General features: G+C 43.7%; 1 protein-coding gene across 1 annotated transcript; it reads left to right on the top strand.

Moving 5' to 3' along the window:
• Positions 1–5468: 5468 nt before the first annotated feature.
• On the top strand, positions 5469–18062 carry LOC140753094 (helicase domino). Its single transcript, XM_073087471.1, has 12 exons — positions 5469–5746; positions 7086–7226; positions 8000–9264; positions 9417–9737; positions 10104–10772; positions 11902–12104; positions 12435–12916; positions 13114–13401; positions 15057–15260; positions 16534–16572; positions 16657–17667; positions 17883–18062. Exons 1-12 carry the CDS (start codon positions 5540–5542, stop codon positions 18060–18062), a joined length of 5010 nt encoding a protein of 1669 aa, XP_072943572.1. The 5' UTR covers positions 5469–5539.
• Positions 18063–18376: the final 314 nt, after the last annotated feature.

An 18376-nucleotide genomic window follows, 5' to 3' on the forward strand; every position in this document is an offset into this window, starting at 1 on the left:
TATTACTAGGCTTTGCAAAATCGACGAGTTTCCACTTTTAAATAACCTCTTTGCAGATTTATTTTGGTTAAATTTTTGTCAATTTATTTTATTAATAAATTATTTTTTAAGTTTATTTCGCGAGAACTATCACTGAAAACTATTAGGAACTCCAGGTATTAGCTAATTACACTAATCAATAGCTTTTTTTTTCAATTTTGTAGAAAATGCTCTGCTGTGTGAAGTTAGCAGAGCATTATTTCATTCTGCTTTATCTCCGTGAAATCGCCAGAACTATTCCTGAAAACTATCAGGAACTATAGAACTCATGTGCATGCGAATAGAACTCTCATTTTTTAGTGCTCTGCTGGCAAATGCTGTGCTAGTTTCACGGACACATATAATACAGAAAATTCAACGAGTTTTTATAATAATCCTTTTTTATTTAATTTATTCCTTTCCTTATATAATAATATTATGGTTAACACGAATCTATGGTCTAACTATAACAATATGGCAACTGGCAAGACGAATAAATTTTGAATTTAAGAAGCTAACCTAGTAACATTGTGGAACATCAGTTTTACTATAAATAATAATGTAATGTAATGTGGAATTTATATTTGTATCCGGAAATATTACGATCAAAAGATTTAGTAAGATAATTTATTGGTTATTTGAACTTTTAGCATTGTGATGACTAAGTATCGGATAGAATATCACCGATTATTGTACACCCTACTTAGAGTGTGAATGGAACATCAATTCGTTTATCCAATATGGCCGCCACAAAACTGGACTTGTCAGCGAGATGTGTTATTGGCGGCTTCATGAAAGTTAATCGTATCATTAAAACGGTCGGTACGTGGGGCTCTTGTCGGACGCCTAGCTCGATCAGATACAACGAAAAGTCCCTATTTAGTTTATAACAGTTACGCTGCGAATAGTATTTATAAAATAAATAATCAAAACAAGCGGTTTGGCGTCCAGTGCGTGAAGTGTAAAAGAGTGCAGTGCCTTAGTGTATATGTGTATTTCTAAGTGTTAATCAAATCGTACAGAAATCATTGTCCCGCAATGTCACAGTATGAGCGGGCGCGATGATACTGCCTCGTCGTCGGCGGCCGGTGAAACACTGCCACTCATGGTACGTACCCAGGGCCTGCCCAGCCGGGCATCCGGCCGCAAGTCCGACACTGCGAACGCTGATTGCTGTGTATTCTGCCGGAGGTTTCCTAAATGTTGTTGATACACACCGGCGGATAGGTTATGATGCCATCGTTTTTTTACATCATGAAATGTTTGTGTCGCTCTAAATAGTTACTTGGTATCCATAGTAATATTGCCTTAAATCGGCTAAATGCCTTTTAGCTTATTTCAAATCCTGTAACATTTCTTTCAAAGACATTCATCCACATTAGTTGCATACATGCAGTATTTACTTACATTCCTACAATCATTGTTTTTAAATAGTGACCTTATCAGTATATTATCGTTTGATTGTAACTTTTCATAACATAATGAATTTATGTTATAAAAAGTTATTATAATATACAAATCCATAAATTATATGCAGATTTTGGTATCAGTACTGTAACAAATATTCGCATATTTTTACATATTCGTATTCACAACAATTTCTGCGAACGTTTTGCGAATAATGAATATTAGAAAAAAGACAATTTGACGATGATAATAGGTTAATAAAATCAAAATCTGTTTACTTTTTATGTTTTTTTAATACAAGAAATAGTAACTTAACCTCATAATCACATTATCAGTGTTCATTTTTATCATCTATTAAATCTTATGAAACAAAATTTGTAATACAATGTAAACAAACAAAAACAAGTTTTCTCATCTGTAAAAGTTTTATCATATATAGTTATATAACAATCTTCTTGAATAAAAATAAAAATAATAGTTTTGTGCATTGTCTTCAAATGGTTCTCATAGCCATTGTAGTTCCTTTTCTAGAATATTCCTTGTTACACAGCTTGCATTTAGCTCGTTCAGCATTGCAAAGTGTATAATAAGTCTGTATTTCACTAGAATTTGATTTACTCATCTTAATAAATCACTATTTACATCTCACTCTACTTTCAAAATTCAATTGTTTGCAAATAGAGCTTGAGTAGAATGACACTTCAATCCAATAAGTTCATTAAAACTCGGCAATAGTGAATATGCACATTTTTATTTTATTGTTTTAAGTCACTTATCACTTTGTTTTAACATAGTAAAAAATATAAACAATGTTATTAGTTGAAATATTTTCTAATAATTATTCAAAGTATCGTAAAAATGTGACACATTTAAACGCCACCATTTTTAGATTAGATGTTAGAACATAGACAATTGACATCAAATTTAAAAGAATTACTGAATATTTGCATTCACATTCACGAATGTCGGTAGCAGATATTCGCATTTGCATCTGTGAATGTTAAAAAAATGACATTTGTTACATCACTAGTGTGTAGGGATACAAAATTAATGTTTTGTTAACCTGGTTGGATTTTATATTTTTCTTTTTATCTTTTTATTTTCCTTTTTTATGTAGATTGGTGTAGGGGGAATGGGAAATCAGTGTCCTCATGACACAGATGTAAAAAATATTTTTACTGACTTCTATAAAATTTTCCATATTCTTCCAAATTATAGTGATGATTATTAGACTATGGTTCTGGGAGACAAATAGATGACAGTTATACTGATCCTATCACTTGTTCTTCCAAGCCAGCGAAATCATTAATTATTGTGCAAAAATAAAAATAAATAAAAGCTTTTAATTCTATAGTTCTTCATTCTAGAAAGTAGCATCCCAGGATATCATTTGTATTGAGCAATTTATAGATTAGATTATGTAGTATTCTAGGGTTAAAAAATCATACATGAATCTACAAACAAATGAATATAACCTTAGCAAAATGGATTAGAATTTTTACTATAATATACAAGGTGTAAGACAAGTGGATAATTGTTGTGGACATAGAGCATCTCAATATGTTTTAATCCCTATTGACATTTTCTGCTTTTCAGTGATTCCAATGTGATTAAGATGAGGGATATTTTTTTAGAAAACATGGATTTTAGTCTGAATTTGAAAATTCAGCCCAATTGTTATGAATATGATAAAAAAAATCTTTGAATTAATGATGTGAAACAAATATGGGTAATAATTACAGATTAGTTGTTACAATGGTTGGACACAATAGACAAATAGTATGTGCAGGATATTTACTTTCATTTAATAGCATTAAGGTGCATTAAAACAATGTTTCAAACATTGTTTTTTGTTTTCTTTTTGTAGATAGACATATTATATTAAGCAGACACATTTTAGTACTGATGAATACTGTTAAAATTTTATCTAATTTATCCTAAGTTCTAATTGACTAACCAACTAGGGATGATTATTTGACTATGAGTGTAGGGTGGAGATGTACAAAGAGTTAGTCAGTACCCAAACTTCTAGCTGGGTAAAAGACTACAATAGTTATCTTAAAAAACAAAACAATAAATTGTAACTATTTGCAGTAAACTAAACATTTCTAAACTAACATGAGTAGGAATATTGTCTAAGATTGAGACATATTTGTATTTACATACTGACATGTACAAATTGTTCACAATATTATTGATTATTTACATTTATAGTTTAGAATACTGTAATGAATTAGCTTATAATGTGTCCTGAAATATATTTTTTATTTATTTATTTATTCAGGACTACCAACATAAGATACAGCAGTGACTATCATATACAGTACAATTATATCTGTTATAACTTGGTATTTTGACGGAAACACATTTAATTGCAGTATATATTTTAGTCTCTATTTATATGTTTTTATAATTCTTGGTACTTTTAAACGGTATGTCAAGATACGAGAAAATTTCTTTCGAACCCCTGAAATTTTGAAAAATATAACTGTGGAGTAAGTCAGGGCCAAATTATTTGCTGCACAAACAAAAAATATCATCAGAAACATTATTATTTTCTCAAATAATAATGATTCATGTATTGAGGGGCTAAATTTAATGATAAATGATAATTTTATTGTTGTGTATACTTTTCATTAAATATTTTTGAATAAATTAATCTTATTTTATATTTTCTGAACATTATTGTTATAATCAAATGTTAGAATTGATGATACAAGCAAATATTACGATAGCTTTCGAATTTGGCTGTCATGCTTTCATGTCTATAGTTTAGCCAATTTGGAAGAAGATTGTTTACCAAATATTATTGCTGAGCACCTGATAAGGGGCATATCATAACAAAAATCTTTTTTTCATCAGGGCAATTTATTAACAAATTAAAACTATTTCCTATCAATATTGCTTGCTCTATTTGGCACACTGTGTCTGTTTTGAATTGAATATTGTGAATAAATATTGCACCTTGACTTTACTGTTAGCTTTCGAGATGAATGTCAAGAAATATAACTTATAATTAAATGTATACTTGTTATACTTATAATGCTCTGTGAAATTCTATTTGATGTTAAATATGCATATAAATATCAAATTACAACAGACTGTAAATCGGTAGATATTCATATCCTTACCCACCATGCTGATGTGGATTTACCAAAATATAATTAATTTATTGAAATTGTATATCGTCAGGAGACCAAATCACAGGCAAAATTCTAGTACTAAAACCAGACATAGACCTATTTATAGGATTACAACTACTTATAAGGATATTTTATTTGTTATGGATCCTAATGTTGGTTTGTATAGAAAATTCTGTTCAGATCATGGCAGAGGTATAGATGTCATATAAAAAACTTTTTTGTTGTGGATATTGGTGTGCTGGGGATTTCAATTATTAATATTAAATATGCTATATTGCTATCACTACTATTTTTGAAAAATTATCCATAAAATATGTTCTATAATTATGATATCTATGATCTTTATGTCTATGTCTATGATATTGATGTCTTTCCTTAACAGTATTATTCAAAGTTCATTATCTAAAATGTGTTTATTTGTAAATGTACTTATAGGGTGTGGAGCGTGTGGGCGGTGTCGGGGCGGGGTCGGCCGACGGCGTGCTCAACGGAGCCGACGAGCCGCCCCGGAAAAGGCCCAAGTTGCTTGTGCCCGAGGATGTTTCTGCACTCCGAAAACGTATCCTCGAGTACAAGTTGCTCCGATTAAAGAATCTCCGAGAGAGGTGAGTCTACGACCTGTACGAATCGGTGCTTCTTTACCGCGTCAGTGGACGCGTCGCCGCTGTAGCGCCGCGCTCGGTTGCAGGTTCACGGAGCAACTGAGCGAGCTGTACTTCCTGCAGGCGGGCGGCAACATGATGGATTACGCGGCGTGGCGCAAGCGGCCGCCGGCGCCCCAGCTGGCCGCGTTCCTGGAGGCGCGCCGCCCGCCGCCGGCCGCGCCGCCGCCGCCCGAGCCGCCGCCCGCGCCGCGCGTGCCGTCGCCCGCGCCGCCCGCCCGCGCCGCGCCCGCCGCGCCGCCCGCCGCGCCCGCGCCGCCCAGCGCGCCGGTCACGCCGGCCGCGACCGCCGCGCCCGCCGCCGACGAAATGGTGGAAAAGGCTAAGCAGGAAGCGTACGTGGCGGCACGCGTGGCAGAACTGGCTCGTGCAGGGCTGTGGACGGAGCGCCGGCTGCCACGCGTGCTTGAGCCGCCGCGTCCCAAGACACATTGGGATTACCTGCTCGAGGAGATGGCCTGGCTTGCACAAGACTTCGCACATGAACGCAAGTGGAAGAAACAAGCAGCTAAAAAGGTAAATTTATGATATAGAAAATTCTTATTAAATTGTGCCAAAAAGGCTTTGTGGATTCACATTGATATTCACTTTGAATGCTTTTAATTGGACTTAAAAACCATAATCGTTTGTAAATATATGTATACAGGGTGAATTTTTAAAACGGGCCTTCAGGGCCAAATCCGAAACTATAAGGATTAGCGAAAAATGCTGAAAGGAGTTACGAGGCCGATTTTGATAAAAACTATAAATGCATCATTACTTTTTTAAAATAACTTTTTCCCTAACCGGGAATCGAACGAGTTCATTTTGAAAAAAAAATACACCCTCTATATTATTCCACTATCTGATAGTGTTGCTTATAAGGATCAAATTCTGGGAAGTAATGTTATGTGACAAATTAAAGGAAAAGGAAAATTTTGAAGAAAATACATATTTTTTCATACATTGACATACTAATCCTTAAGGATTATACATAACAAATGATTTATGTATAATTCTTTAGAAACATACATAAGTCACACCATTGAAGAATTTGTTGGTTAATCAACTAATTATTCGATGTTATGACCATGACTTACGGCTTAGTATGAGAAAGTAATAGTTTGGCAAATAAGTTACCGCCGTTTTTAGGATTATTTTTTTAATAGAAATAGATAACTGATTAAATAGTAAATTTTTATTGTGTGTTGTTTACAACTTCGTTTAAACGTTAAATATGATTTTCTTTATCTCTTTGTTTAGTAATCACTCGGATTTGACTAGAAAAAGTCATTTTTGCAAATAGTCAACTTTACGTCTGTATTAAACGAAACTCCGCCCATAGCAAGTTAAATCTATTATAATGGTCCTTAAAATAACCTTAACTAAGTCGGACATAAAAATATAATTTTTTGGAGAACAAAACGTCCGCTTTCGAATGATTTGAAACATTGAGCCAAAAAAATTGTTAATACACGAATTGTTTAAATTGATGAATGGCGGGAACTTAACTGCCAAATTAGTATGAAAAAATATGTATTTTCTTAAAATTGAGGCTTTTCCTTTAGTTTGTCTTATATCATTACTTCCCAGATTTTGATCCTTATAAGCAACACTATCAGATAGTGGAATAATATAGAGGGTGTATTTTTTTTCAAAATGAACTCGTTCGATTCCCGGTTAGGGAAAAAGTTATTTTAAAAATGTAATGATGCATTTATAGTTTTTATCAAAATCGGCCTCGTAACTCCTTTCAGCATTTTTCGCTAATCCTTATAGTTTCGGATTTGGCCCTGAAGGCCCGTTTTAAAAATTCACCCTGTATATGAATAAATGTATATATTAATGTATTATGCAAAAACCAATTTCTTTCCAGTGTGCACGAGCTGTTCAAAAATATTTTCAAGATAAAGCATTAGCTGCACAGAAAGCAGAAAAAGCTCAAGAGATCCAATTAAAGAAAATTGCAGCATTTGCTGCTAAGGAAATTAGAATGTTTTGGTCGAATGTTGAAAAGGTATGTTTTTGGTATATTGATGATTCATGATAGAAATAAATTAGATAATGGTTATACATACACATAGAAACAGTGGAAGGTTGATTCGTGAATTTAAATAATTCACTTACATCGGACCTTCAGGTAATGTCAAGATTGTAAAAATGCACAACCATTTATAGATATGATGACCCGCGTGGCAGAGCGGTCATCATACCGATTTGATGCGCGGAGAGACCCAGGTCCGATCCCCGGTCAGACAGAGATTTGAATGATGAATTTAGATTTCTGTTTCTGGCTCTGGGTGTTTATGTGTCTGTCTATGTGTGTGTCCATGGCACCCACAACATAGGGAAAATCCTAGTGTGGGAATGTGAGTGTAGAAAGCGTATTTAGTTTCTTTAATTATCATTACAATATTTTTACCATGAAATAATCATTATATAAATAGATAAAGACCATGTAATTTTGTGTGGGGGGCTTAGTTTCAAAGCTCAGTCTTGTTTTAATTCTTGTTTGTTTATCAATCAATATATTTTTTGATAGGTATTTTTGTTGGTAAGGGATTGATTTTATTGGTTAAGTAAGAAACTTTAGGTTTATTAAGAAAAAAATAACAATTTTTTAAGAATGATTTAATGAGGAAGGTCAAATTTATGCTACAACACTATAACTAGTTAATAAAAATATTGGGTTTGCCTGAGCATTTTATGAAGCAAGTTAAATAAATTTAATTTATTTTTATTTATTATTGAAAATGTATCAATACTATTTTGTATGGGTTTCTTTTTTAGATTGTTGAATGGAAACGAGTGCGACGAGTCGAGCGAGCACGGAAGGAGGCGCTCGATGAACAATTAAGTTATATTGTGGATAAGACAGAGCGATACTCGCGCCAGCTCGCCGCCAACCTGAGCGCGCCCGCCGCGCCGCGCACGCCCGACACGCCGCCCTCCGACGACGAGTTCCAGCCGCGCGGCGCCTCCGACGACGACGAGGAGACTATCGCGGCCGCCGAGCGGGAGGCCGCGCACGACGCCGCCGACCACCGCGACGAGCTGGAGGCGCTGCGCCGGGAGTCGCGCCTCGACCTCGGCGACTTGCTGCCGCCCGGCTACCTGCCCGCCCATTCTCCCCCGCCCTCGGACTACGGCCCCGACGACGACTCTGCCGACGACGAGGATACTATCGCAGAGCAGGAAACTCGCGAAAGGCCGGAGGACGCGGCCGCCGAACTCGCCGCATTGCGCGACGATGCAGAGCTAGATCTCGACGAGTTGGTGAATCGTTATGCATCTGCGCCGTCGCCCGTCGCGGACGACGATACGGACGCCTCTTCGGCCACCGAGTTGGACAGCGACGACGACTCGGAAGACGAGTCGGATGCCAGCGTGTCGTCGTCCGCCTCGGAACAGCTGGAGGCGCTGATGGACACGAGCGAGCCGACACCGAGAGAGAGCGAGGGCGCGCAGGCGGCGGAGAGTGGCGCGGGCGAGCAGCGCGTGGAGGCGGCCGCGTCGTTGGCTGCGTCGCTGCAGCCCACCGGCACCACGCTCTCGGAGACCACAGTGGGCACGCCGGTGCCGCGTCTGCTGAAACACTCGTTGCGCGAGTACCAGCACGTGGGGCTGCACTGGCTCGCCACAATGTATGCGCGCGGTTTGAACGGCATTCTAGCCGACGAAATGGGACTCGGCAAGACCATCCAAACGATTGCACTGTTGGCGCATCTGGCACTGGAGCACCGTGACTGGGGTCCACATCTGGTGGTGGCTCCCACTTCGGTTGTTCTCAATTGGGAAATGGAATTCAAAAAGTGGTGCCCTGCGTTTAAAATTCTCACTTACTATGGAACTATAAAAGAACGAAAGTTAAAACGAGTGGGATGGACAAAAGCGAATTCGTTTCATGTGTGCATAACTTCATATAAGTTGGTAGTTCAGGACCATCAAAGTTTTCGAAGGAAACGGTGGAAATATTTGATATTAGATGAAGCCCAGAACATTAAAAATTTTAAGTCTCAAAGATGGCAAATGCTGTTAAACTTTCAGACAGAAAGGTGAGTGTCCCATCCTGACTAATGAACTATGATGACAATAAAATAATTTAATTGCTTCATGTCTATTCCACATTACATGTGCATAATAACGATAATAGAACCGGCTAACACAAATATATGAATCGAGCAGTTAGGTGTGTGATGGTTCACAGGCGACTTCTGCTGACGGGCACGCCGCTGCAGAACAGTCTGCTGGAGCTGTGGTCTCTCATGCACTTCCTGATGCCCGACGTGTTCGCGTCGCACTCGGAGTTCCGCGAGTGGTTCGCGCCGGTGGCGGGCATCGCCGAGGGCTCGACGCGCTACAGCGAGGCGCTGGTGCGGCGCCTGCACGAAGTGCTGCGCCCCTTCCTGCTGCGCCGCCTCAAGGCCGACGTGGAGCGCCAGATGCCGCGCAAGTACGAGCACGTGCTGCTATGCCGGCTCGCCAAGCGCCAGCGCTTTCTCTACGATGACTTCATGGCGCGTGCCAAGTAACTATCTTTTAATAATTATTATTTATATTTTTTAATTTATTTCTTAAAAAAGATTATACAAATTCATAATTCTTAGTAAGCTGAAGACCTGAATGGTCCTGCTTGACCTGAATGCTTAAGTCTTTGGTGTGTTTGGTGAATTAATTTTAATTTGAAGTATCATTTTGTATCCTTTTGTTAATTTTTACTGCAGTAATGTGCTTATTTTAAAGTCATGTTTACTATTTATGCCACATTATGCTGTAGTATTTATTTTACAAAGAAATACTTATTTATTTCTTTCAATTACGTAGTTCATATGGGGCGGCAAACATACTTTGATTTGATAAATACAGATGTATTAGGGCAATGATTTTTTTTAAGGACTAAGGAGTGTCTCTCCTCCGGGAACCTGTTGAGCGTAATCAACGTGTTAATGCAGTTGAGGAAGGTGTGCAATCATCCCGACCTCTTTGAGCCTCGGCCCGTCTCGTCCCCGCTGCAACTGCCCGCGCTCCAATACATCGTACCGGCGCTAGCGCTCATCGACGACCGGGCTACCGTCGAGCGATTCGCCGCGCGCCTCGGCGGGGACCTCGCCTCGCTGGAGCTGGCCGGCGCCGGCGCCTTCGCCGCGCACCGCGCGCGGCACCTCGCCCCGCCGCGCCGCCTCGTGGAGGAGCTGCCCGCCGCCGGCCGGCCGCCGCCGCCGCGCCCGCCGTCCGCCTCGCTGCGCCTGCACCTGCGCCTGGTGCCGCGCACGCCGCCCGCCGCGCCGCCGCCGCCCGCGCCCGCGCCCGCGCCGCCGCCGCGCCCGCACGCCGCGCCGCCCGCCGCCGCGCCCGCGCGCGCCCCGCTCGGCGCGGCGGCGGCGCGGCTGGAGGCGCGGCGGCGCGCATGCATGCGGCGGCTGGCGGCGGCCAACGAGGGACGTTGCTGGCGACTACCGCTATACGGCGCGGACTTGCGTGCAGCGGTGAACGCGGGGTTGCCGCTCGTGAAACCGAGGGATCTCGCCGATTTGTTGCGCGAGATGCATGACATTATAGACAGGTATATACAGGGTGAATTTTTAAAACGGGCCTTCAGGGCCAAATCCGAAACTATAAGGATTAGCGAAAAATGCTGAAAGGAGTTACGAGGCCGATTTTGATAAAAACTAAAACTGCATCATTACTTTTTTAAAATAACTTTTTCCCTAGCCGGGAATCGAACGAGTTCATTTTGTAAAAAAATACACCCTCTATATTATTCAACTATCTGATAGTGTTGCTTATAAGGATCAAAATCTGGGAAGTAATGGTAAATGACAAACTAAAGGAAAAGCCTCAATTTTAAGAAAATCCATATTTCTTCATATTAATTTGGCAGTTAAGTTCCCGCCATTCATCAATTTAAACATTTCGCGTATTAACAATTTTTTTGCTCAATGCTTCAAATCATTCGAAATGGACGTTTTGTTCTTCAAGAATTCATATTTTTATGTCCGACTTAGTTAAGGTTACTTTTAGGACCATTATAATAGATATGGAAAAATACGTGTTTTCTTCAAAATTTTCCTTTTCCTTTAATTTGTTACATAACATTACTTCCCAGAATTTGATCCTTATAAGCGACACTATCAGGTAGTGAAATAATATAGAGGGTGTATTTTTTTTTTCAAATTAACTCGTTCGATTCCCGGCTAAGGAAAAAAATATTTTAAAAACTAATTATGCAGTTTTAGTTTTTATCAAAATCGGCCTCGTAACTCCTTTCAGCATTTTTCGCTAATCCTTATAGTTTCGGATTTGGCCCTGAAGGCCCGTTTGAAAAATTCACCCTGTATAATAGACGCTATTCTTATTACTTTTTTTCAAACCGGCTCAAGGCCAATGTGAAGTATAGTCTCGGCGTGTTCATAAAGATTGGCAGGACGTATAGGCTGGCCGGGGAAAGAATTCATTTCTGACAAAGAATACATATAATATTGGTCTCATATCTAGTGAACTTTGTTGTTATTAAAAAGAATGGTAAAATACGCAAAGTAAATACAAATACATAAGTGTGAGTTAATGGCAAATTCTACGTCACTTAAAAGTGGCACCGTTCGTTCACACGAACTATCAGAAATTAATTATTTTTGCTGCAAAACTACATGTCTCTTGGAACTCTACATGCATAACAACGAGATCGGTTGCAGGTTCAGCGTGTGCTGGACGGCGTGCCGCGCGCGCGCGCCCGAGCTGGCGGCGGGCGCGGGCGCGGGCGCGTGGCGGCGCGCGGCGGCGGCGGCGGCGGCGGCGGCGCGCCGGCCCGCGCGCGCCGCGCTCGCGCTGCTGCACGCGCCCGCCGCGCGACACGCCGTCGCCTTCCCGCACCCGCGCCTGCTGCAGTACGACTGCGGTGAGTCTCTCCTATGTTGTCTTCGGTCACCATCGAAACTACCTTGCTTTGCCACGTAAACGTTTGTTGCTCCAGTCTGTATTTAGTTAGCGAACGCCTAATTTATAGCAAACATATGCATAAAATCGCCATACCATAAAACTGATTCAACGCCATCTATATTAGAAGCATTGAGAATATTGTGCAATGCAGATGAGAAAGTTTTGTGAGTTTGTAAGTTGTGTCGACGGTTGCAGAAATTATTTTTTTTTTCTCTAAGGTAAATTCTGACCGAAATGCTATCTACGAGCTCCGAGCTTATTAAAATTTAAACATGTTATGGTATTGCAGGAAAGCTTCAAACACTCGATGGGTTGCTGCGGCGGTTGCGTGCGGGCGGCCACCGCGTGCTGATCTTTACGCAGATGACTCGCGTGCTGGACGTGCTCGAGGCTTTCCTGTCGATGCACGGCCACACGTACCTTCGGCTGGACGGCGCGACACGCGTGGATCAGCGCCAGCCGCTCGTGGACCGATTCAACGCGGACCCGCGAATCTTTGCCTTCATCCTGTCCACGCGCAGCGGTGGCGTAGGACTCAACCTCACCGGGGCGGATTCGGTGGTGTTCTACGACTCGGACTGGAACCCAACCATGGACGCCCAGGCGCAGGACCGTTGCCATCGCATCGGCCAGACGCGCGACGTGCACGTTTATCGCCTCGTAACCGCCGCCACAGTCGAAGAGAACATTTTACGCAAGGCAGAGCAGAAGCGTACGCTAGGTCACCTCGCCATCGAAGACGGCCACTTCACCACCTCTTACTTGCGAGCCGTGAGTATTAAACTCCAATACATGTTCATTCTATATCATCGTGTCAAATTTCGTTCCGATCGTTTTCCCTGGTAATTAAATTTTCCTTACAATATAAACATAGGGAACGCTCGTGAATATTCTCATTATACGTAATTATTTAGTCGACATTTCTGTAGGAGGACATTATATTTACAATAACGACAATTTTCGAACAGGCCAACATCAAGGAGCTCTTCGGCGCGGACGCGGCCGCACCGAGTACGGTGGAAGCGAGCGAGGGCGGCGCGGAGGGCGGCGGCGAGGACGGCGGCGGCGACCTGGAGGGCGCGCTGGCGGCGGCCGAGGACGAGGCGGACGCGGCGGCCTGCAGCGCGGCGCGCGCCGAGGCGGCGGGCGAGCTGGCCGAGTTCGACGAGACGCTGCCGCTGCTGGAGGACGCGCGCGACGCGCCGCCGCCGCGCGCCGACGCCGACGCAGATGCGCTCGCCGCGCTCATGAAACAGGTACGTTACACTTACTAAAAATAAATAATTGTCGTGTTGAAATGATCGCTCGTACCTGAAATTTACCCGTCATATCTTTGTTTTTAATTAAACTGTTTTTTTTTCAATAATTTATTTTAACTTTCCGAATTACAATAGACCCATATCAAAATAATATACTACAATGTTTATGTCTTCAAGCTTGACTTGAACGATCTAAATATGTACTTGTGACTGTCAGAAGACACACTTTTATTTTTGGGATGCCAAAGTGGGATTAGTGCTATAATATTTTGATAAAGGAATAAGTAATTATGCAGTGGCCTAGTGCCTGGTAGCCTAGTGGTTAAGAAAGTCGACCTCGTGATTGGAAAATAATTCCAATCCCAGGCACGCACCTCTGATGTTTCAAAATTATGTGCATATTACAAATTATACTCTAGCCGCATATAAAATACATTTCTGGAGGCTTTTTGAGAGCGTTATTAGGACATGACTAGAAATGGTATAGTAAAATTTGCTTGTATGGATTCTAACTTCTGAATATAAGGGAACTTACCCATACTACGTGACCTATTTTTTAATATTTTGCGACCCCTCCCCCTCCGGTGACCATCCGTAGCATATGCTAAGACCCCCCCCCCCCCAGAAAATGAAACAAATAAAAAATTTTTTTGTTACTATTGGGACGGTACAACCACATTATTGTATACGCCTGTAGCACGGATTCTCGTCGACTTGCTTGACCACTTCACTAAACTGCAAACTGTCGAACAAACCGTGTCTGTTTTCATTTATTCAACTTTTATTGTTGAATATTTTTAACCATCTTCGCTTATATTATTACTTATATTATCGATTCTAATCAATTATTATAAAGTCATATATTTACTATTCATTTTTTTTTTCAGAAATAATTTTATTGTTTTTATTTAATTTTCTTGTAATAACTTAAACTAGTGTAACAAATGGTAAAGTTAATGCCTAATGGCATTCTCTGCCAGTCAACACTGGGCGATGGCGATAACATGTGGTATTTTACAAAATATTTTTGAGAAAATTTGAATGATAGATTCCTAAGAGCTCCTCTATCGAAAGCTCTGACGTAATTTGTTTAAAAGTAATATTTCTCCCCAATTAATCTATTATCGTTATTAACTTTTTTTAATTTTTACTCTAAAACAAAAAGTATAGAACGAAAATTGTAGACCATAATTGTTCTTACGCATTTTCTGTGTACCGAATAGTCTGCCTAGTACGTGAAAACGATTTATATCCTTTTAAGATGGCAGCCGAAGGACAAGAACCACGACCCCATATACTTGGATTTCGTTTCAGATAGCCCCCTTGAGATCCAAAAAGAAAAATGACGTCCTCTGATTTGCACGCTAAATACCAAAAATTGCATCATTTCAATGGACTAAAAACAGAAGCCAAATAACCAAATAATATCCAAAACTCCAAATTTTAGTTATTTCACTGTGTAGCGTTATGAGACAGATGAAATCTATAGACCATCATGGTCGACTGTGTTTTAATAGGTACTAGCAAAACGAATATACAAATTATAATTTTGTAACTAAGTCCCTAAATTACAATCTATTTTCTATGATATTAAAGATAGACGCAATATAGATGTCCTACGTATTAAATTAATCGCTCTTTTTTAATTATAGTTGACACCCATCGAAAAGTACGCGATGCGGGTGGTCGAGAATAGCGAGACTGCGACGGAAGCGGAACGCGCCGCGCTCGGCGAGATGCGGCGGCAGCTGCGCGAGTGGGAGCAGGCGCGCCGCGCGCTGCGGGAGGAGCCGGCGCCCGCGCGCGCCGCGCCCGAGCCCGCCCTCACCTACTGCAGCAGCGACGCGCGCGCCAAGGTGCGTGCCCGCCGCCGCCGCCGCGCGCCGCCCTCGCCGCCCTCGCCGCCGCCCTCGCCGCCCGCCGCCGCCGCCGCCGCCGCCGCGCCCGCGCCCGCCCCGCGCACGCGCTCGCGCGGCACCGTGCACATCAACCTGTGGACGCTGGACGAGGCGGGCGGCACGGCGGGCGGCGAGCGCGCGCCCGCGACGCCGCGCCGCCGCGCGCTGCGCAACGGCACCCTGGACGCGTGGCTCTCCGGAGCGCCCGATAGAGAGAACAATAAATGATTTGAGATACTTTACCTTTGCGTTTTATATTTCTGACGTTCGTCGTTTTGGTGCCGCTCGATATTCGTCCGTAAATGCTTGAATCTCCTTCTCCCGGACCGGTGATTCCGCGAGATTTCACCAAAACGGCTACTTAGATCCGAACGTCAGGGATATAAGACGAGCAAGCATTTACGGCCGAACTCGAGCCGTCCCGCCCTACCCTTGCACCGTCGCTCTTTCATTCGACTGACAGGTATTTCATTTAGCATAACAGCAAAACTCCTTAATGATCTCCATAATTTCTAAATTTCACTTTACTTTCTTAGTTCTACGAGAATTTTGTACACATACTGCTTTTGTGTTGCTGTTAACAATTCAAATATTTTTAACCATATCATAATTTTCCAAATTGTTTTATAGATACAACTCAACCATAGTCACGTTCTAGACAAATCAGTACTTAGTTCAAAATTAATTGAATGCACCGGGGAGTACTTTAAGATGAAATACAATATTTTCTTAGAACTCAATCTAATTATCATTGAAAACATCGCGCTGTCATTGAAAACTTATAGACAATAGAGACAAATGAATATCATATTAAAAGATGATGGTATATCAATAGTCTCTTTGCTGAAACGCCTTTTCTTATATGGTCAGATATTTTAACTTTCTCAAGGCTCCTCATTTGTGGAATAAAAACATTTTCTAAGGATAAATCTTATATCAAAGAACTTTCATATGTCATATTGCGTGACAAGTCCGTGTATGTGCATCCGCACGTTAATGTGCGCAAATTTCACTTACCTTTTCGCGTGGTGTACCTTAAATATATATTTATTATGATTAAGATAAAAAATAAATATATATATTTAGCCTTAAAACGTTCGGCCAGTAAATAGAGACTTTCAAGGATCCTAGATATTCTATCCAACTGAAAAAAATAGAGAAGACTGATTACGTTGCCCTTGGTGTTAAGTTTCATTTGGAGTTATAGTTAATGTCGACGATGTGTTCGCAGGTGTGGATAAACGGAAATGGGACGTCAGAACGAATGCCGGTAAGCTTTTTAGATTTTTTTGCCATATCCGAATAGTATCGTTCTACTGCAACAGTAGACTGACACGGGAAATTCTGATCGCAGATGTGGTGTCCGCCCACGCCGCCCTCGAGCGACGGGGACGTGTATTGCGAGAGCTGGGCGCGAGCGCTGTATCGCCGCGGAGCCGCCGCCGACGCGCTGCTGCCGCCCGTGCGCTGGCGGGACTGCCGCGCGCCGCGCTCGCCGCGCCGCGTGCGCCCCGCCCCGCGCGCCGCGCACGCGCCGCCCTCGCTGTTCGAGCGCGCCGGCCCGCGCCCGCGCCCGCGGCCCCGCCCCGCGCCGCCCGCGCACCGCGACGCGCCGCCGCCCGAATGGTCCCCCTGCGAGGACGCCGCGCTGCGCCGGGCGTTGCGCATGCAACGCCTGCCGCCCGATCCGCCCGCCGCGCTCGCTCCCAACTGGGACTGGCTCGCCGATCTCGTCAACGACGCGGCGCGCCTCTACCGCGCGCCGCGCGCCTGTCGGGACCGCCACGATGCGCTCGCCGACCCGGAACGCGCGCGGCGCAAACACAAGAAACCGCCGCCCGCGCGCCGTCGCCCGGACGACGACGCGCCGCGCCCGCCGTTGCAGCGCCTCGATGCCATGCGCGATGCCGCCGAGCGTCGCCGCGCGGCGCCCAAGCGTCGCCACGACGACGCCGCGCACCACAATCCGAAACACGCGGCGTTACTCGCCGACCACGGAGTCGACTACGACGCGCCGCCCTCGCCCATGGAGGTGGCCACGCGTCGCGCCGAGCGCATCGCCAAGGAGAAGCTCAAGGCGGGCTCCGGCGGACCGACCGCGGCCGGTCCCACCGCGCCCCCCACTTCCGCGCCCACGCCGGTCCCCGCGCCCCCGCAGCGGATCGTGGTGGCGGCGAGTGCGGCGGGCGCGGGCGGCGGCAAGCCGGACGCGGCGCGGCGCGCGCGGGCGGCGGGCGGCGCGGCGGTGGGCGAGGCGGCGCGCGGGCCCGCTCCGCCCGCGACGCAACTGCTGTACCGGCAGCAGGCGCTGGCTGCCCGCCATCACCTTAAAATTCTGCATCATCCAGCGACCCCACAGACTCAGGTAATCATATTTCAAATGGTTATAAGTGCCCTCCCAAATCTCAAGATATTATGGAGCCAGCGATATGAAAAAAAATACTTGCCCACACTCGTCACCAAATGTACCAAAAGAAATACTAATTTAGAAAGTTAAGGTAGATAGCAATATTACACTCTCCACTTCGAGCTTAATTAAATTGTTTAATTATGATTGTAAATAACGAGTGGTATTTTCAGAGCGGGGTCGCCGGCGGCGGGCTGCAGCTGCAGCAGCTGGCGCTGCGCCGCGCCGCGCCGCGCGCGCCCGCGCCCGCGCCGCCGCACGCGCACGCCGCGCCGCACGTGGTGCTCGCGCACCTGGCGCCGCCCGCCGCGCCGCCGCAGCCGCACCACCCGCCGCCCGACGCTCATCAATAAATTTTGCTTCCGATTACATTTTCGTCTTTTATTTATACGGTACCTGGCCGACCGAGTTTCTAGTAGGGGAAGCCCACGATGTTAAATGATTAATTACTGGACCATCGTTGGGACCTATTGGATTGTGTAGATGTTGGAATTAAGAAAAAGTTATAATTATGGTGGTATTTGTATCAACGCTGGGGAGAGCTAAAAGATTTCTGAAATAAATAAAAACGCTATAAACGCTTTCTACACTCACAGTCCCACACTAGGATTCCCTGTGTCGTGGGTGCCATGGACACACAGGCCAATACACAAACACCCAGACCCAG

This window comes from Epargyreus clarus, unplaced genomic scaffold (genome assembly GCF_041222505.1).
Source record: "Epargyreus clarus isolate Ecla_fem2 unplaced genomic scaffold, WU_Ecla_fem_2.2 ptg000026l, whole genome shotgun sequence".
Lineage (NCBI taxonomy): Eukaryota > Metazoa > Arthropoda > Insecta > Lepidoptera > Hesperiidae > Epargyreus > Epargyreus clarus.